Source organism: Sinocyclocheilus grahami, unplaced genomic scaffold, assembly GCF_001515645.1.
Source record: "Sinocyclocheilus grahami isolate Dianchi unplaced genomic scaffold, SAMN03320097.WGS_v1.1 scaffold218.1, whole genome shotgun sequence".
NCBI lineage: Eukaryota > Metazoa > Chordata > Actinopteri > Cypriniformes > Cyprinidae > Sinocyclocheilus > Sinocyclocheilus grahami.
Genome location: NW_015505397.1, coordinates 1,261,145 through 1,279,522, shown reverse-complemented (window position 1 = coordinate 1,279,522; position 18,378 = coordinate 1,261,145). Strand labels below are relative to the sequence as shown.

The following is an 18,378-nucleotide window of genomic DNA, read 5'->3' as shown; positions in this document are numbered from 1 at the left end:
AGGGTCAGAGGAGGCCGAAATGTCAGAAAATTTAAGATTTAAGATGAAAAAAAGATTTAAGTGGTTTGCTGGTGTCAACAAGTTTATGATGGCCTGGTCAAGGTGGTGTTCAGCTGGTCTAGTCTGACAAACCTGATGGCCATGTAAAACCAGCAAATCACCTTAGGCTGGTTTAAGTTGTTTCCCCCCCCCCCCCCTATTTCCCTCAGCAGGGTTCTTCCCTCTTCACTCAAAGGTGTGCCTATAGTAAACTGCAAACTCCAAGAATGTCTGTGTGTGTGTGTGTGTTTGTGTTTGGGTGTAGGCCTGCTATGAGGGGGAGATAGACTGTATCACAGAGAGAGAGAGAGAGAGAGAGAGAGAGAGAGAGAGAGAGTCGTGCACGTTCTCAATTAGAACATTCCTCTGAGGGTGCTCGTGGTCATCGACTGCCCCCCCCCCCCTATTTCCCTCAGCAGGGTTCTTCCCTCTTCACTCAAAGGTGTGCCTATAGTAAACTGCAAACTCTCTGTGTGTCTGTGTGTGTGTGTGTGTTTGTGTTTGGGTGTAGGCCTGCTATGAGGGGGAGATAGACTGTATCACAGAGAGAGAGAGAGAGAGAGAGAGAGAGAGAGAGAGAGAGAGTCGTGCACGTTCTCAATTAGAACATTCCTCTGAGGGTGCTCGTGGAGCGCGCATCATCGACTGGTGAGGATTATCCATGAAAATTAAGATTAGATTTGGGCGAACATGTGTCACTCTTCCTGAAGACACGATTCGGATTTGTCCCATCAAAACAATAGCTTCCACAATCCATAATCTTATAAGTCAGCAATCTGATTTGTTGCATATCATATGCGAAAATATGTCAGTATTAATATAGCTAGCTGCTGCTTACAAGAATTTACAAGACTATCAGGTCAAGTATCCTAACCGTGTTCTTTAAGAAATGGAAAAGGTCGGGAATCTGTCAACTTAATCAACAAGGAAGCTTTTATTTATTTGTTTGTTTGTTTGCGTTCAAAATCCACCTGTAAATAATTATAACCCCCTCTGCATGACTCCTCTGAAGAAGGTCGCTAGTGTATTAGAATTACAAACAAAGGACTGATGCTTTTCAGAAATGGAAAGTTACATTGCCTTATCAGAAATGAAGTATTAATTCGTTGATTAACTGTCTCGCTTATTTCAGGGTGATTACGCGCCCCCGATAGTTCGCGAGTTAAACGTATCGGAACGGTGATTATGCTCCGTACTCTCAAGTCGCCGTCCGCCAATACGATTTCTCCCCAACACACACACAGAGAGAGAGAGAGAGAGACGCACACTCCTCAAAGCATCTAACACACGGGAAAATCAAAGCGCTCGCCGCTCCTGCTCACACACTGCCTGCGCTGCGCGCAAAGCGCACAACCCAAGAGAGTCTCCAAGTTTGCTGCGAATTTCCACTCTGTTGTTAATCGACACATGCACTTTTTAGATTATAATTTTTTCCCACTTTGGATAACAATTCAAGTGTGTCTTGTGTACCTAATTAGTTTTCCAAAAACGGTTTGAATCTTTCACAACTGAACATAAGTATTCTCTGTGAAAGCAGCTGAAAATATTAGATTTTTAGGAAGATGGACCGGAGGCTTCCGAGGAGGCGATGGACGTTGGCAGGACAGGTTGTGTGTCTGCTCCTGTGTGCGTGCGCACTGGACCGGGGTTTGGCGCAGATTCGCTATTCAGTTCCCGAGGAGTTGGAGCACGGGGCTTTCGTTGGAAATATCGCAGAGGACTTGGGCTTGGACGTAGCCAAATTGTCTTCACGGAGATTCCGGATTGTATCCGGGGCTAGAAAACAATATTTAGAAGTGAATTTGGAGAACGGAATTATATTTGTGAACGAGAAGATCGACCGCGAGGAGCTGTGTGAACAAAGTCCCGTTTGTTTCTTGCACTTGCAGGTGGTCATTGAGAGCCCTTTGGAACTGTACCGGGTAGAAGTGGAGATCTTGGACGTGAATGATAACGCTCCCAGTTTTCCGTGGAGCGAGTTTAATCTGGAGATCACAGAGTCTGCTGCGCCGGGCTCCCGGTTCCCACTGGAGAGCGCACAGGATCTGGATGTGGGCTCGAACTCTCTCCGTTCGTACTTACTGAGCGCCAATCAACACTTCGTGCTGGACATTCAGGCACGTAACGACGGCAGCAAGTTTGCAGAACTCGTTTTGCAGTCGCCGTTGGACCGAGAGCAGCAGAAGACGCACGAGATGGTGCTCACGGCCGTGGACGGTGGCTCCCCGTTGCGCTCGGGCACGGCACAGATCACGGTAACTGTGCTGGACGCGAATGACAACGTGCCGGTGTTCGACCGCTCCGTATACCGGGTCAGCTTGGTGGAGAACGCGCCTAGAGGCACGCTCGTGCTCAAACTAAACGCCACGGACCTGGATGAAGGCGCAAACGGCGAGATCACCTATTCGTTCAGCGGGCATGCGCCTCTGAAGGTGCGCGAGCTGTTCAGCGTGGATTCTCACTCGGGCGAGATCCGGGTGAAGGGAATCGTGGACTACGAGAAGGCCAGCGTGTACGAGCTCTACGTGCAGGCGAAAGACAAGGGTCCCTCAGCCGTGGCCGTGCATTGTAAAGTGCTGGTCGATATTCTGGACGTGAACGACAATGCGCCCGAGGTCATATTAACCTCTGTGTCAACACCTGTTCAGGAGGACGCGCCTCCGGGCACGGTGATAGCCGTAATCAGTGTAATGGACCGCGACTCCGGAGAGAACGGAGCTGTGGATTGCCAGATCCCCGGAAATGTGCCGTTCCAGTTGCACTCCTCTTTTAAAAACTATTACACACTCGTGACCAGCGAGTTTCTCGACAGAGAGTCTGTCTCGGAGTATAACATCACCCTCACGGCGCGAGATCTTGGCTCGCCTCCGCTGTCCACCAGGAAGACGATTCTGGTTCAAGTGTCTGACATTAACGACAACCCGCCGCGCTTCATTCAGCCCTCGTACACTGTATATGTGACCGAGAATAACGCCCCGGGGGCTTCCATTTGCTCGCTGACCGCATTCGATCCGGACTCTAATCAGAACGCGTATTTGTCCTACTCCATCCTGGAGGGTCAGATCCAGGGCATGCCGGTGTCCACTTATGTCTCAATCAATTCTGATAACGGCAACATCTACGCGCTGCGCTCTTTCGATTACGAGCAGCTCCGGAACTTTCAGATCCGCGTCCAGGCGCAGGACGCAGGTTTCCCGTCTCGGAGTATAACATCACCCTCACGGCGCGAGATCTTGGCTCGCCTCCGCTGTCCACCAGGAAGACGATTCTGGTTCAAGTGTCTGACATTAACGACAACCCGCCGCGCTTCATTCAGCCCTCGTACACTGTATATGTGACCGAGAATAACGCCCCGGGGGCTTCCATTTGCTCGCTGACCGCATTCGACCCGGACTCTAATCAGAACGCGTATTTGTCCTACTCCATCCTGGAGGGTCAGATTCAGGGCATGCCGGTGTCCACTTATGTCTCAATCAATTCTGATAACGGCAACATCTACGCGCTGCGCTCTTTCGATTACGAGCAGCTCCGGAACTTTCAGATCCGCGTCCAGGCGCAGGACGCAGGTTTCCCGCCGCTCAGCAGCAACGTGACCGTCAATGTGTTCGTTTTGGATCAGAATGACAACGCGCCGGTCATCCTGTCCCCACTGCCCAGAAACGGCACTGTTGCTACTGAAATGGTGCCCAGGTCGGTTGACGCTGGGTACCTTGTGGCTAAAATCACGGCGCTTGACGCGGACGCGGGGCAAAACTCTCGCCTGTCATATCAGATGTTGCAGGCGACGGATCCCGGGCTGTTCAGCGTGGCTTTATACACCGGGGAGATCAGGACGATCCGCCGCTTTTTAGACAAAGATGCCATCAGGCAAAGACTCGTCATACTTGTCAAGGACAACGGGCAGCCGCCGCTCTCGGCCACCGTGTCCATCATTCTGTCAGTGGTGGACAGCGTGCCGGAGTCTCTGTCCAACTTCGGTGACCTCTCGCTCAGCCCCCAGCCCCCGTCTAACCTCGCGCTCTATTTAATCGTGTCACTGAGCACCATCTCGCTCATCTTTCTCGTGGCCATCATCGTCCTGGCGGCCGTGAAGTGTTACAAAGACCGTGACTCCCTCGGCAGTTACGCGCTCTCCTCGCTCGGTACCGCTTGCTGCAGCTTTGAACCGGAGCCGCCCGCCGAGGTATTCAAAAAGTCTAATCTCAACCTGCAGATCGCCACCGGCGCCAAAGTGCCCACGAACTGCGTGGAGGTAAACAGCAATCCTGGAAATCTCTCTCAAGCTTACTGCTACAAAGTGTGTTTGACGCCCGAATCGGCAAAGAGCGATTTTATGTTTCTCAAGCCTTGCAGTCCCGGCACACCGAGAAATAACGCGGCGAGAGGAGCGGATAACCTGGCGCTGAGCTCACAGAGCCGCTGCTCGTCCGTGAACAACGGAGCGACTACACCGAACGAGGTAAAACTGCATTCATCTTCAGTCTTAAACATTAACTTGCTCGTTGAGTTTGTCAAGTGATCTTTATTTTTGAGTCACTTTTGTGAAGGGCATCATTTGTGCACATATGTTGGTGAACGAGATGAATTGGCTATCGATTATAAATGCACAAAAGAAAAACTAGGCGCTAATTATTTGACAATAAATATTTAATACCTCTGAAGTCAATCAATGACCTTGATTGAGAGTGAACGAGCGTCTCTAGACAGCAGTATCTTCCAGCGCGTCTTTTAGCACTCTATCCAGTTTTCATTCACATTATGTGCTCTCTCTCTCTCTCTCTCTGTCTCTCTCTCTCTCTCTCTCTCTCTTTCTATATATTAATCTCTCTAAAATGTTGCAAAACCTTAAAGAACATTAAATGTTTTTTTATGCTTCTTTGTTGTTAATGTGGTCAGCTTAAAAATGATCGTGGTCTGTCTCTAACCTTGAACAGGAGACGCTGTGTAGTTCTCTTCTATTGCATTTAGGCACATTCTTTGTCAACTGTATATCAAGGGCACGCACATACACAAGCTAATTATCCAATACACAATGGCACACGGGCGCGGACTGGTTTCTTCCATAATGGGGCTGGGGAAATGAAAGCATTAGGGAGCGAGCTGGAGCCGACGGAGACGTGTCGCGCCTGTAGATTCTGCCACTTTGCCCTCATAGAACGAGAACTGGAGAGCTAGGGAGAAAGTGTGTATGTGTGTGTGTGTGTGTGTGTGTGTCCTGTTAATATCCACTTGGTGGAAACGTCAGGCTGTAAAATGTAAACGAGCTCGCTTCCGTTATTATTCATTTGTCAGGGTGAGTTGGAGAGCCAGGTGTGACCTTGCCTTAGGTCAGTGAACATCTTATAGCTTGTGAAGAATAAACTCGTCCATTGAGGGAACTGCAACCTGCAATGTTGGACTATGTGGCCTTTAGGTCTCCTATAGAATATTCATGAAACATTCTGTCCTTAAGGGCATAAAAAAACTCAAACATGTGTAGAACTCCTGCTTGCAGTCAGAGCTACTTGCAGGATTTCTTCTGGGAATATATTAAAGCTGGAAAATTCTGTATAAATTCACCAGAGCTGCAGCGGAGAATGCAAACGCACGGGAGTTTCTCAATTAAAACGCGAAATTAAACCCAATTGAATTCGTCGGACAGTTAAATGCGTTTTCGAAATTAATTTCCTTAATTAAGTTTCCTTTGAAGATGAATATCGTATGTCGGTGTTCTAATTATCTACGGAAGGTATTTTGAAGAACGGGTTTAATAATAAGCGTACATGACGCTCTCCTTATGAAAGTCTCTAAGCGAATTAATAGAGCGTGGAATTCATGCTTTCTCTCTCTCTTTGACATGGAATAAATAACACCCCCATTCTCCTCCTCCACCTCCTCCACCCCCGCTGCATCTCTGAGGATGAAAGAGAAGACCGTGACACTACAGTCATTGCTCAAGGCTCCACAGCTCGGAAAGTAATTACGTGCGATTCACACTTTTGGCCACAAGGAGGCATGCAAGATTCCTTTAATGCCTGAGGAATATCTTTCAGAGTGTCTGTGGACATCTGTAGCAATTGTATACACTGAAGAGTTTCGAAAAAGATATATAAACATGTATTCTACATATGTTATAATCAGTTATTTATTTTACGATCTATTTTTTTTTTATTGTTCTGTGTGTCGCAGTTGAAACAAGCAAACACTGACTGGGCCCTCACCAAAAATCAAACCTCCTCTCTAAAAAGGTAAAACACAGGTTTACTCGTCTCTGAATGGGCATACACTATAAACTTTGTGTTTCTATTTAATAGTAACACAATATATTACAAACTGTTGCACTACAGAGAAAATCGAAGTGTTTCTGTAGCTCAAAAAATTGCACATGGTTCTAACAGTGTCATGTGTTACATTTCATATGCATAAATGTAAACGCTAGAAGTCAAACTCTTAAAAAATAACTTTTACATTTTAGAGGGAAAAGAAGTATTAAAAACATATGAGTTGTACTTTTAAAGAAGACTCAAAATGAAGTTTTGTAATTTAGAGCAGGCAGGCAATGATCTTTCATGCATGAAATCTGGAGTATCAAAATATCTCCTTACATCTCAGACTGGCCTAATTTCCCATCATATGTTTGCAGTTGTAACTCTATAAACATGGATGGCACTCTGATGCGTAAGGCCATGCAGGCAGAACCAGAGAATTATATGGGTCAAATGGCTACCGGACAGTACTGGACCTGGGGGACACGCTCGAGAGGTACAACTATACTTGAAATGATCTGACATATTTCATATTTCAAGTGAAACATGATATTCAACAAGGAAAAAGTGATGGAGCGGGAATTACTAAAGGCATTGCTGCCATGAAAGCCTAAAAAGTAAAAACCTGCACATGGCCATATCTCCTTGCCTTATCACGTTGGAAATGTGGTTGTTTTGTGGTTGTCATGTTGAATTCATTTTTTGCAGCCCAAATGAGTCAAATTTCAGACGTTAAAAACCACAGGTGATATTAAGCCCTACTACAGAAAATTAGCAATTGTCAATATATCATTTATGTTCAGATTCAAGGTCCAAACTGAATGTATTTTATTTCTGTGCAATAGTGAGGAATCTATTACTTTGTCCTCTGGTAAATGAGACATTACTTGAAGAGACTTTCATGATTTGTTTGGCAACATAAATTATTCACATTAGTACTTCCAATGTGATCCAATTTAGAGTCAAACGTTTGAAATGATTAAGATTTTATACAAATGTTTTTCAAAATAGACTTTTATGCTCACTAAAGCTACATGCATTTGATCAAAAATACAGTAAAAACAGTAATATTGTGAAATATGATTAAAATGTAAAATAACCATTTTCTATTGTAATATATTTTAAAATGTAATTTATTCCTGTGGTGATAAAGCTGAATTTTCAGCATCATTAAACCAGTCTTCAATGTCACATAATCCGTCAGAAATCATTCTAATATGCTTATTTGCTGCTCAGGAAACATTTCTGATTATTATCAATGTTGAAAACAGTTGTTCTGGTTCACATTTTGGTGGAAACCATGATACATACCATTCAAAAGTTTGGGGTGAGCATAATAAAAATTAAAAAAAATAATTTGGCAATGACACCTTAGATTAGGCACATCTGTTTTCAACAGTGATAATGAGAATTGTCTTGAGCAGCAAATCAGCATATTAGAATCATTTTTGAAGGATCATGTGACACTGATTACTGGAATAATGATGCTGCAGCACAGGAAAAAACAAAATTTTTAAATATATTGCAATGCATGTAGTTATTATAAATTGTAATAACATTTCACAATATTACTGTTTTACTGTATTATGATCAAATAAATGCAGCTTTTTTTTCAAAAACATTAAAGGATCTTATTTAATTTAAGTACTTTTTTTTTACCCTTTCAGAGTACCAGATGCATTCTCCAGCAGGTAGTGTTTCTCAGAGGGCCTGGACTCCTCACTACACACCCCAACACAACCCCACACACCACCTGCAGCAGCAGCAGCCCACTGCACAGGTCCGCCCGCACCCTCCGCCGGACTACCAGCACAACGTCTACATCCCCGGCACACCGTCCGGCTTCTGCACCCTGCGGCCCAGCTACCGCAGTGAGCTCGACGTTCACAACTCATTCTCCACCTTCGGCAAGAAACGTAGGTTCATCTCTCCCAGCAGCTACGACCCGCATGACGACACGGGGGCAGAGGTCATCAACAATGACTTATATAATGAATAAAATAAGACAAAAGGACCTATGTTGTGATGATGAACAAAAAGAGTGACTTATTACCAAAGCATAGAACTCATTATGTAGTCTCAGCCTCAGATGGAGCGACACCGTCCATTCATTGACCATCTGATGCATATTGCACATTCAATGCAACTTCCGTTGATTTGGGGAAGAAAATTGTTTTAAAATAATACAAGGTTAATATTGTTTTTAATGGTTTTGCCATAGTTTGCCTGGATCGTGCTTGAAATCTTTGAAAGTTATTCAGGAGCGGAACTGTTTATCCCACTTTGTTTTCTGTCTGTGAACTTGTTTAGCAGGATATAAACTCTTATCACAAAGTCTAAAAATAAACCTCCCAAAACCTCCTAAAAATGATGGAGAAACTATTGATTTAAAGATGTTACATTTATATTTAAAGATTTCTCTGTGTAATTATGGGTTTTTCATAGTGCTGTCATATCGATTAATTGCGATTAAGTGCATCCAAGATAAGTTTGTTTACATAATATAGGTGTGTGTACTGTGTATATTTATATGTATACTGTTTATAAATACACATACATGTATATATTTAAGAAATATTTGCACACACACACATAACGTATATTTCTTAAATACATACATGTATGTGTGTATTTATATATACATATCAATATACACAGTACACACACCTATATTATGTAAACAATATATGTTTACATACAATAAACTTTTAATCGATTTGACAGCACTAGTTTAACATAAAGTTAAACACACTTTCCCTGTGGAGATAATAAATGGAGCTTTTACTTCCGGAACCCGACTGTTGCAATCTACTTCAGATAACCCACACCTAAATGGCATGTAAAAAGTGTTTTGTTGCTTTACATGTCAGTCAGGTAGAATGAGCAGCAAACCAACATTATGCTGCAAGTCTGAGGCTACTTGTCATGTGACCAAAACCTTAATGATGTCACAGTACCGCTATACTATGATGGTTCTGTCTGTCAACGCTCTGTGCTCACACTCACTCGAACATGCACTTTTCATGCACATTGTGTGTGTTTGTGGTACAGCATTCAGACCTGCTCGTAAGACATTCATTGGAGCCTATTGTACTTAACTACAGAGGCTCTGTTCCTCAGGATAGGAGAGTCTGGCTGTTTTAAAAGAACTTGAATTAGTTAAAGGGAGAGTCGAGATCTTATGATCCCAATGAAACTTGCTTGTCCTGTTAAATGAGGGACTGAATAAAACTTAATCTGTATTATTATTATTATTATTATTTGTAATTGCATCTGCTTGGTTAGTTTGACCACACCAGGCCTAAAGGTCAAAAAGTCATTACCACTTGAGCAGCAGTGAGAAGCCTGAGATTTAATACAATACTGAATATCATTATTATTTTTATATTTTCCTACTGTTACTTTGACAATCATTTCAGCCTAAATGTGATTATTGTCCACCTTTTGCACACGGTGTGAGCATATAAATCAATACAGTGGTTATGATGTGGAAGAATTATGGGCCAGGAGAAGGTGGATGCTCACCAAATGTAACTGCTTAATTCAATATGATAACTCGTGTAGGAATGACTTTAGACACGCATTACTGCCTCATACAAGTGAACAGGATGTGAAAGTCCATTTATTCCAAATATGTACATAAAAAATATGAGAATTAAATATTTTTTTCTGCAATAAAACTGTGGTGTTGTGATTAATATTTTTAATGGCTCAGTGGTAGAGCATAGTGTTAGCAGTGCAAAAGGTCATGGGTTCAATTCCCAGGTAACACACATACTGTTCAAAGTAAAAAAAATGTGTAGCCTAAATGCACTGGAAGTCACTTGTGTCTGGTAAATGTAAGTATTCAGTTTCTGCATTGTTATCACATGAACTTTCATGGGAGTGGCATCCAGATATTCTGGAAATATATTGTTTTTCTGTTTTTAATTAAGTTTTGCAGCCTGAGTAAAATTACAGATGTTAAAAATCGCAGGTTACTAAAATGAGCTATTTTCAATATATCATCTCTGTTCAGTTTCAAGGTCCAAACTTTGAATCTCTTTTATTTCTGTGCGATAGCAGGAATATATTACTTTTGTGTTCAGCCTTTTTGGTTTGTGGATAAAAGTAGGTCTGTGGTTAACATTACTTGAAGAGACTTTACTGTTTTATTTTTTAAAGCAACATACAGTGGGGAAAAAAGTATTTAGTCAGCCACCAATTGTGCAAGTTCTCCCAATGTTTTATTTTTTAAAGCGTACAACAAATTATGCACAGTCATATTCTCAGGTGTGAATTTTGAAACCATTGTGTGCTCTAAAAAATAAAAGTCTGTCTGTCGCAGCAACTTATGTTTTTTTAAAGAAACAAAAGTGCTTCAAAATTAATTTACAATTTAAATTGTTTTTGTTGCAGAATAAAAACGTGAAAGCAATATTTACCACTAAATTAAAAAAATTAATACAGTACTGCATGGTTCAAAACGCTAATTCTCTTGCAGGTCTAAGGACTAGAAACTGAACAGCTCTATTGTCTTAATTAATTTTCACCAGCTCTTATCCTTACATAGTCGCATGAAAAGACATTTCTCAGCACAAAGAAAATAAAATGACCCTGGCCACTCTCTCATGCGCCGAATAAACATTGCAAATGCTAACATATGCTAATGAGCTTCCTTTTTCCTCCCACAGAGAATAGACTTGGTTCATTAACTAAACAAACACAAAACTCCATCGTCTAAATATCATTTTAATTAAAGACGGGGAAACAGACGGGCCCGTGGGGGGAATCAGGCTCCCCCTGAAAATGCCACACCTGGACGCAATCTCTCCCGTGCCCTTTCCATTTTAATTTCCCGGGGAAATGAGTTCAGAATGTCAATAGATGAGTATCACCCAGTTGAGAGGGATAATTAGGTTTGCCGTGTGTCCTTTCAGATTACAAACGTTAATGAAGAAACGGACTCCATGGCGCTAACACACTTCTCTAAATCGAAGTTCATCTCTCTGAGGGCCCGTGAACCGGAGGTGAGGAGATGAGCAATTTAGACATGTCCCTCTCTAGACTACAAATCAGGAATTAGAAGAGCTCTGCTTTTACAGCACAGAGTCACATTCAAACAATGACATTCTTTTGACAAGTAGGAACAATCTGCGCAAAGAATACTTCAAAACTTCACTCATGAATATTAATTAAGTGACTAGACAGTAGTCCTAGCTGATTGGCTGAAAGACAGACTGTGCTAAGCATAATGTATAGTTGCTCATATACTGTAAATGTTTTTTTATTTTTTTATTAATGAGTATAATTAATTTGTTATGTGTAGTTTAACTTGAAGGTGAATTTCGCAATGTTAAATAACCGTATGTTGAAGCTGGAGCCAGACGTGATTCAATCTAGAATGTTTAGGGGTCTTATATTAGGCAACACAAATTTTATTGGTCATTAATTTGAAGTTCCTTGCCTTAAAGGTTCAAACACAACTGAACTATAAAGATGAAGTGGTAATATTTAATATCTGTATTTGTGATTTACCCGGTTTAGGCCTTCACCTTTGACTTCTAGCAAGTAAGTGCTTCTACACTTTGACCTTCGCCTGGACCTAGACAGAATGTTTTAGCTCTAGCTGTTTCTATGACAACACCAGTCGGAACTCCCTCTCTTCGTTCCATCCTGTTTGGTTCTAAACCAGTAGCAGAGCTGCTCTGTCTGATATTATGATGTAATAGTCTGCCATTACACATGCTGTTGTCTTGGAGTTTTAGTGTTGCATAATGGAGTTTAATGGACAGTGATGTGTTTTTACCCCCTTAAACATATGCTTTGTAGATTAATATTTACTCTGACTTATCATAAAAACTGATATTTCACTCTCCTACATCTTGACCTGCAGCTGTCCAGTGAAAATATTAGTTTTTTTTCAAATGAAAATGAATTGATAAGGATAATATGAATTGTTATTAAATATCAAATGTGCATATGAATTGCGTGTGTATGTATATATACACATACTGCACACACAATATACAAATACATTTTGGTAAATATAAATACAGAGTCAGGTCAGAAATGCTGCATTTCTGCAAGTGGTCTCCAACTTTTTTAGCAAATGACTTCAGAAAAAATAAGTTTCAGTATTAGCCATAAATCTGTTCTTTATGGTTTGTTTATTGTTTCTTCAAACATTCCATTTTAAAGAAACGTTATCTAAGAAACAAAAACATAATGATGACCTGATATTTTCTGCATGAATATGCAGCTGCAGTTTGGGAAATCAGTCTCAGAAAACACCACTAGAGGTCGCCTGCATCACATGTCAACAGGCACAACATTGCAGAGATTACAGTTGCTGGCATATTTCATTAACATGTTAAATAAAATACAAACAAATAAATAAATCCACAACCCATGCAAATTTAAATTTGTGGTGATATTTCTGTGCTTTCAGTCTTTACATAATATAAATGATTAGACAGAGATTTAACCATAACATTTATTTTAGAGTATTACTATCAGTGGACTGACTTTGAACTGAATTGCAGTTACAGTGACATTTTACTTTTAAGAGATACACTGACATTTTTTTTTACAATGATTTGTAAAAAATTTTTTTTTTTTACAAATGTTTTTTTTTTTATTATTATTATTATTATTACAATTATTAGTATTATTATTTGAAGAGGGAAACTGAAGTGCCAAAGGGGAAAAAATATATTATTACAATAATTTAATTCCTAATGCAGATCTCTGTTCCATGTGTTAAATCTTCAAATCTTCAAGGAAGCATGAATTCATCTGACTGCCATCCATTCCTGGAAGAGAAAGAAAAGAGAACTGGTCGAAGTAGCCAAAGTTCACAGAAAGAGAGGTAAGTCAGAAAATGCTGTAAAGATTACAACATGGGATACTGTGGACATGGGCAGCTAGCTGTTATATTCTCACAGCCTTTGTACTTAGCAGAAGTTCATTTAGCAAATGCTAAAGGCACGTGAGATTCTGCAACATTCTGCAACATTGCTTTCTTTTGCCAAAAAAGTTTTTTTGTGTAGTTCAGTTTAAATTAATCGGTTACTGCAAGTATGACTGTCTTAGTCACTGTCTGAAGCCAGACTTTCCAATCAGCTATCAAATCCATTACATTTATATTGAACAACATCCCTGTCAAAAAATAAATTAAATGTAAAAATTAGAAAATGTATAATAATAATAATAATAATAAAACGGTACCAAATTCCAAGTATGCAAAGCATTTCATAACATTTTCTGAAGTGACACGATAATGAATAAAGAGTAGCACACATAGCCTACACAGAGAACTTCATTGATGTACGTTTAATACAGACAAAAAGGCTGAGATCATTTTCCCTCATGATTTTTTTTTACAATTTTTTATTATTATTATTATTATTACTATAAAACGATTATCAAAACCATATATCTTCAGCTCATTACTTTAATCCAGTAAATATACAGTTTGTGTTTCTGTCTCAGCGCGTCGCTGTTGGCCAGTAAATGACAAACAGGCTTCATTTAAAGGGACGTTGTCATATACCAGAGGCTTGGTGGTCCTGAGAACAGCATCCTTTTCAGCAGCGTTTTTAAATCATTACAGGAATATTTTTACAAGGAAGACTGAACACAAGGGAAATTTCAAGAAGCAACACGACTAGTAACTCCCTCTTACTGATCTTTTCTTAGTGATGTTGTGTCTTCTGCTGGAATTGATGATGAAGCCAGTTGGACGGTGGGTTCCATTTTTCTTTGTACTGTGGGCAACATGGGAAACAGCTTTGTCTGTGACGCGATATTCCATACCGGAGGAGATGGAGCGCGGGTCGGTTGTTGCAAATCTAGCCGCTGATTTAGAGCTAGATGTTAGTGGACTAGCACAGCGAGAGGTAAAACTTGATATTTTCCATAACAACAAATATCTAGATATTAATAAAATTACTGGCGAGTTATTTATTGTTGAGAAAATGGATAGGGAAAATCTGTGTCCTACGAAAACCACGACAACCTGTTTTCTAAAATTAGATTTAATAATTGAAAGCCCGTTGCGCATTTTCAATATTGAATTGGGCATCACAGACATTAACGATAATGCTCCTCATTTCCGGCGAGATAAAATTGAATTGGATGTCTCAGAGTCCGCAACACCGGGAGAACGATTTTCTTTGCCCAATGCTTTTGACCCGGACGTTGGTGCCAATACAGTCAAGACCTATAAATTAAGTGAAAGTGAACATTTTTCTGTTGATATACATTCTGGTAGTGATGGAACAAAATATGTCGATTTGGTTCTCGTGAAGGCTTTAGACAGGGAAGAGAAGGCTGTTCATAATCTGATACTCACTGCAATTGATGGCGGCGTCCCTGCGCGCTCTGGCACGGCTAGTATTATTGTGCGCGTCCAAGATACAAATGACAACGCCCCTCAGTTTGATCAGGCAGTTTATTCTCTGAATATGAGCGAGAATTCTCCAGCTGGTACTGTTGTTATTAAATTAAAGGCTACTGATGCTGATGAAGGCCCAAACGCAGATCTTACATACTCATTTACGCTTTACACTTCTGAGAAAACACAGGAGATGTTCTCGCTGAATTCAAAAACGGGCGAAATTGCAGTTAAGGACACCATTGATTATGAAGATATGAAAATATTTGAGATGTTCGTTGAAGCTAAAGACAATGGTCCGGTTCCACTCTCCGGTCAATGCAGAGTGACTGTGTATGTTAAGGATATGAACGATAACTATCCCGAGATAACCATAAAATCTCTTAAGAACACAGTGGATGAAAACATCCCAGTCGGGTCTGTTATAGCTCTAGTGGGTGTTAGTGACAGAGACACGGGGAATAACGGTAAGGTAAATCTGACAATGAACAAGTCCTTACCGTTTCTTTTAAACAAAACCTCTGACTACCTCTATGAGTTATTGGTGTCGGAACCGTTAGATCGTGAAATTGTCCCAGAATATGAGATCACGTTGGTTGTGACGGATGAAGGAAGTCCTCCCTTATCTGATAACGAAACTATAAGTGTCCATTTGCTAGATGTCAACGATAACGCACCTCAGTTCCCACAGACATTCTACACGATACCTGTTATGGAGAATAACGCGCCTGGAGCTTTACTGAGCTCTTTAACTGCTATAGATCCAGATCTCCATGAAAATCAGTATTTAGTTTATTTTATAATAGAGAAGGAAATAGTGAACACCTCCATGTCCATGCTGTTCTCTATTAACCCAGAGAACGGGAATCTTTACGCGCTAAAGACGTTTGACTATGAGATAGAGAAGGAGTTCCTTTTCCACATCGAGGCCAGAGACTCTGGTGTTCCTCCGCTCAGCAGTAACGTGACCGTTCACATTATTATCATGGATCAGAACGACAACACGCCGCTTATAGTGTCTCCATGGCGCGCGCACGGCTCGGTGGTTGAGGAAAAGATCCCGAGATCCACCGATAAAGGAACACTGATAGCCAAAGTCATCGCCATAGACTCTGATTCAGTGCACAACTCTCGAATCACGTACCAGTTCCTCCACAACACTGACGCCACATTATTCAGCTTGGATCAATATAACGGAGAGATCCGGACCACGAGAATGTTCAGTTACAGAGACTCGCGCCACCAGCAGCTGGTTGTGATCGCCAAGGACAACGGAGAGCCCGCGCTCTCTGCTACAGTCACCATCAAACTGTCCACGGTGGAGACCGCCCTTAAAACCTATGCTGACATGACTGAGGTGCCTTTGGGATATGACATCTTCTCCGATTTAAACCTGTATCTGGTGATCGGACTGGGCTCTGTTTCATTTCTTTTACTCATCACTATATTGGTCACCATCGTGCTGAAGTGTCAGAAAACGAAGCCCAGCAAAGCGACTCCTCCGTGCAGGAACAGTGTGATCAGCGAGAGGAACTCGACCATCGCGGATTCCACTCTGGTCTCCAACGATGCCTACTGGTACAGTTTATTTCTAGCAGAGACGAGGAAAGGAAAGCTGGTGGTCAGACAGCCTGTGCCAAAGGGAGCGAGATACATCGTGTCCAGTTTACCGAGAAGCACAGGACTGACCGAGACCAGCGACTCAGCTGCATCTACACTACAGGTAAGACAATCCAAATCAATTATCAAAGAAAGATTTACAAAACGTTTCACGCACAATTTCCTTTCAGATTGTAAGAGAAGAGGTGGTGTGTGCGCCCTACCCTAATATAGCCACTCAGTGTTTCTCAGGTTGAGAAAATATGAGATTTTTTCCTTTCATATTTTAATTAGTTTAATTTCTTCTCAATAATTTCGTTGCATATATTTTTTAAACAACTTGTGTATTTGTTCTTTCCACTTGTTATTTTGAGGCTCTTCATCTATTAGCACATTATTCCTTTCCATCGAGTAAAAACAAACAAACACATACATAGTAAAAAAGAAGAATACCTATTCCAAGCGAGGCTGTTCTCTTCTTATTGTGTATGTTCAGACTAAACTCACTGAGCGTCGCTGTTCTCTAAAAAACGCTTTTGGTCATAATCACAGTCACCATGAGAGATTTCCTATAGGAGGAAAGAGCACAAAGAGCGCGCCATGACAAGAGATTCGCTGTGTGCCCCATTCACTTCTCAACTAATTTCGTGATCTCGAGGAATACAAATATCTCAAACGTTGCAGAATGGAAGGATACGTGAAGTCACAGTTCTGGAGGTATGTAACGGCCCTCATGTTTTTCTTCGCTATTTTAGACTCCTCGTCCTCTGTTACACACTATTCTATTCCAGAGGAAATGGAGGAAGGCTCTGTTGTTGCTAATTTGGCGTCAGATTTGGGACTGGATGTGAAAACACTGAGCAGACGAAAAATGCGTCTCGACATTATATCTAACAAAAAATATCTGGATGTCAATAAAGAGACAGGAGAGCTCTATATATTAGAAATGATGGATCGAGAATATCTTTGTTCGTCTAAAACGGCGACAACATGCTTTATAAAAATGGAAGTGACACTCGAGAAACCTGTGCGCATATTTAACTTTGAAATTGAAATTGTAGACATAAATGATAATGCTCCCCAGTTTCGGAGAGATACCATCCACCTGGATATATCAGAATCTACAGCAGCCGGAGAGAGATTCTCGCTCAGTAATGCGGTGGATCCTGATACTGGCTCGAATTCGATTAAAACGTATTATTTGAGTGAGAGCGAACATTTTGACATTGAAATACAAACAGGAAGGGACGGTTCAAAATTTGCTGATTTAATTCTTAAAATGCCTTTAGACAGAGAAAAACAAGCTTCACATAATCTGATACTCACTGCTGTGGATGGAGGAGTCCCCGCGCGCTCTGGCACTGCTAGCATTATTGTGCGCGTTCTGGACACGAATGACAACGCCCCTCAATTCGACAAAGACAGTTACACTATAAATCTAACAGAAAACGCACCTATTGGTAGCCTTGTAGTGAAACTAAACGCCACAGATAAAGATGAAGGCTTCAATTCAGATATAATTTACTCCTATAGTTTGTACACCTCAGAGAAAACGCAGCAGACATTCAGTCTGAATCCTGACAATGGAGAAATCAGAGTAAAAGAAATGATTAATTATGAGGACTTCAGGATCTACGATATGGAAATTATAGCAACAGATAAAGGAGTTAATAGTCTCTTTGGAAAATGCAAAGTAAAAATTTTAACCAGTTTACCGAGGAGCACAGGACTGACCGAGACCAGCGACTCAGCTGCATCTACACTACAGGTAAGCACTGCCACATAGTGAATTGAAAAAAAAGAGGATAAAAAAGGTAAAATATAAGTTATGGATGTTTTTTTCCAAGTAATGTAAAATGCCCATTTAGGTTCAATTTTGCACTTGCATATTTGCTTTTATTTTTCTAGTTCAGCAGTTAATCTGCTGAAAATGTAGACAAGAAGATAAGATATATGTTGCATCACTTTTACGCGATGCAGTGTAGGTACTTATTTTCAGAGATAATTCAGCTGCTTTCAAGCTCGAAATGTTTCTCAATCAGGAGAATGTTACTTGTATTAATTACCTGTTACGTAATGCATTTTTATTGGCACCGTTTTGAAAATCACCTGACTTGC

At 41.0% G+C, this 18,378-nt stretch overlaps 2 protein-coding genes across 5 annotated transcripts; both read left to right on the top strand.

Annotated features, from left to right (window-relative positions):
- Window positions 1-1,509: 1,509 nt before the first annotated feature.
- On the top strand, window positions 1,510-8,631 carry LOC107596359 (protocadherin beta-15-like). 2 transcript variants are annotated; one of them, XM_016287084.1, is made up of 6 exons: window positions 1,510-3,228; window positions 3,606-4,291; window positions 4,385-4,498; window positions 6,208-6,266; window positions 6,662-6,780; window positions 7,952-8,631. In XM_016287084.1, exons 1-6 carry the CDS (start codon window positions 1,602-1,604, stop codon window positions 8,281-8,283), a joined length of 2,937 nt encoding a protein of 978 aa, XP_016142570.1. In that variant the 5' UTR covers window positions 1,510-1,601; the 3' UTR covers window positions 8,284-8,631. The 2 variants fall into 2 exon arrangements, with proteins under 2 accessions (XP_016142570.1, XP_016142569.1); XM_016287083.1 differs by having other exon boundaries at window positions 3,606-4,498.
- A 5,210-nt stretch (window positions 8,632-13,841) lies between these two features.
- pcdhb (protocadherin b) lies at window positions 13,842-18,306 on the top strand. Of its 3 annotated transcripts, none has more exons than XM_016287080.1 (2): window positions 13,842-16,384; window positions 16,836-17,034. In XM_016287080.1, the coding sequence occupies exons 1-2, from the start codon at window positions 13,967-13,969 to the stop codon at window positions 16,959-16,961; spliced, it is 2,544 nt and encodes an 847-aa protein (XP_016142566.1). In that variant the 5' UTR covers window positions 13,842-13,966; the 3' UTR covers window positions 16,962-17,034. The 3 variants fall into 3 exon arrangements, with proteins under 3 accessions (XP_016142566.1, XP_016142568.1, XP_016142567.1); XM_016287082.1 differs by lacking the exon at window positions 16,836-17,034 and adding an exon at window positions 17,968-18,306 and having other exon boundaries at window positions 13,844-16,323; XM_016287081.1 differs by lacking the exon at window positions 16,836-17,034 and adding an exon at window positions 17,971-18,305 and having other exon boundaries at window positions 13,844-16,326.
- The last annotated feature ends 72 nt before the right edge of the window (window positions 18,307-18,378 follow it).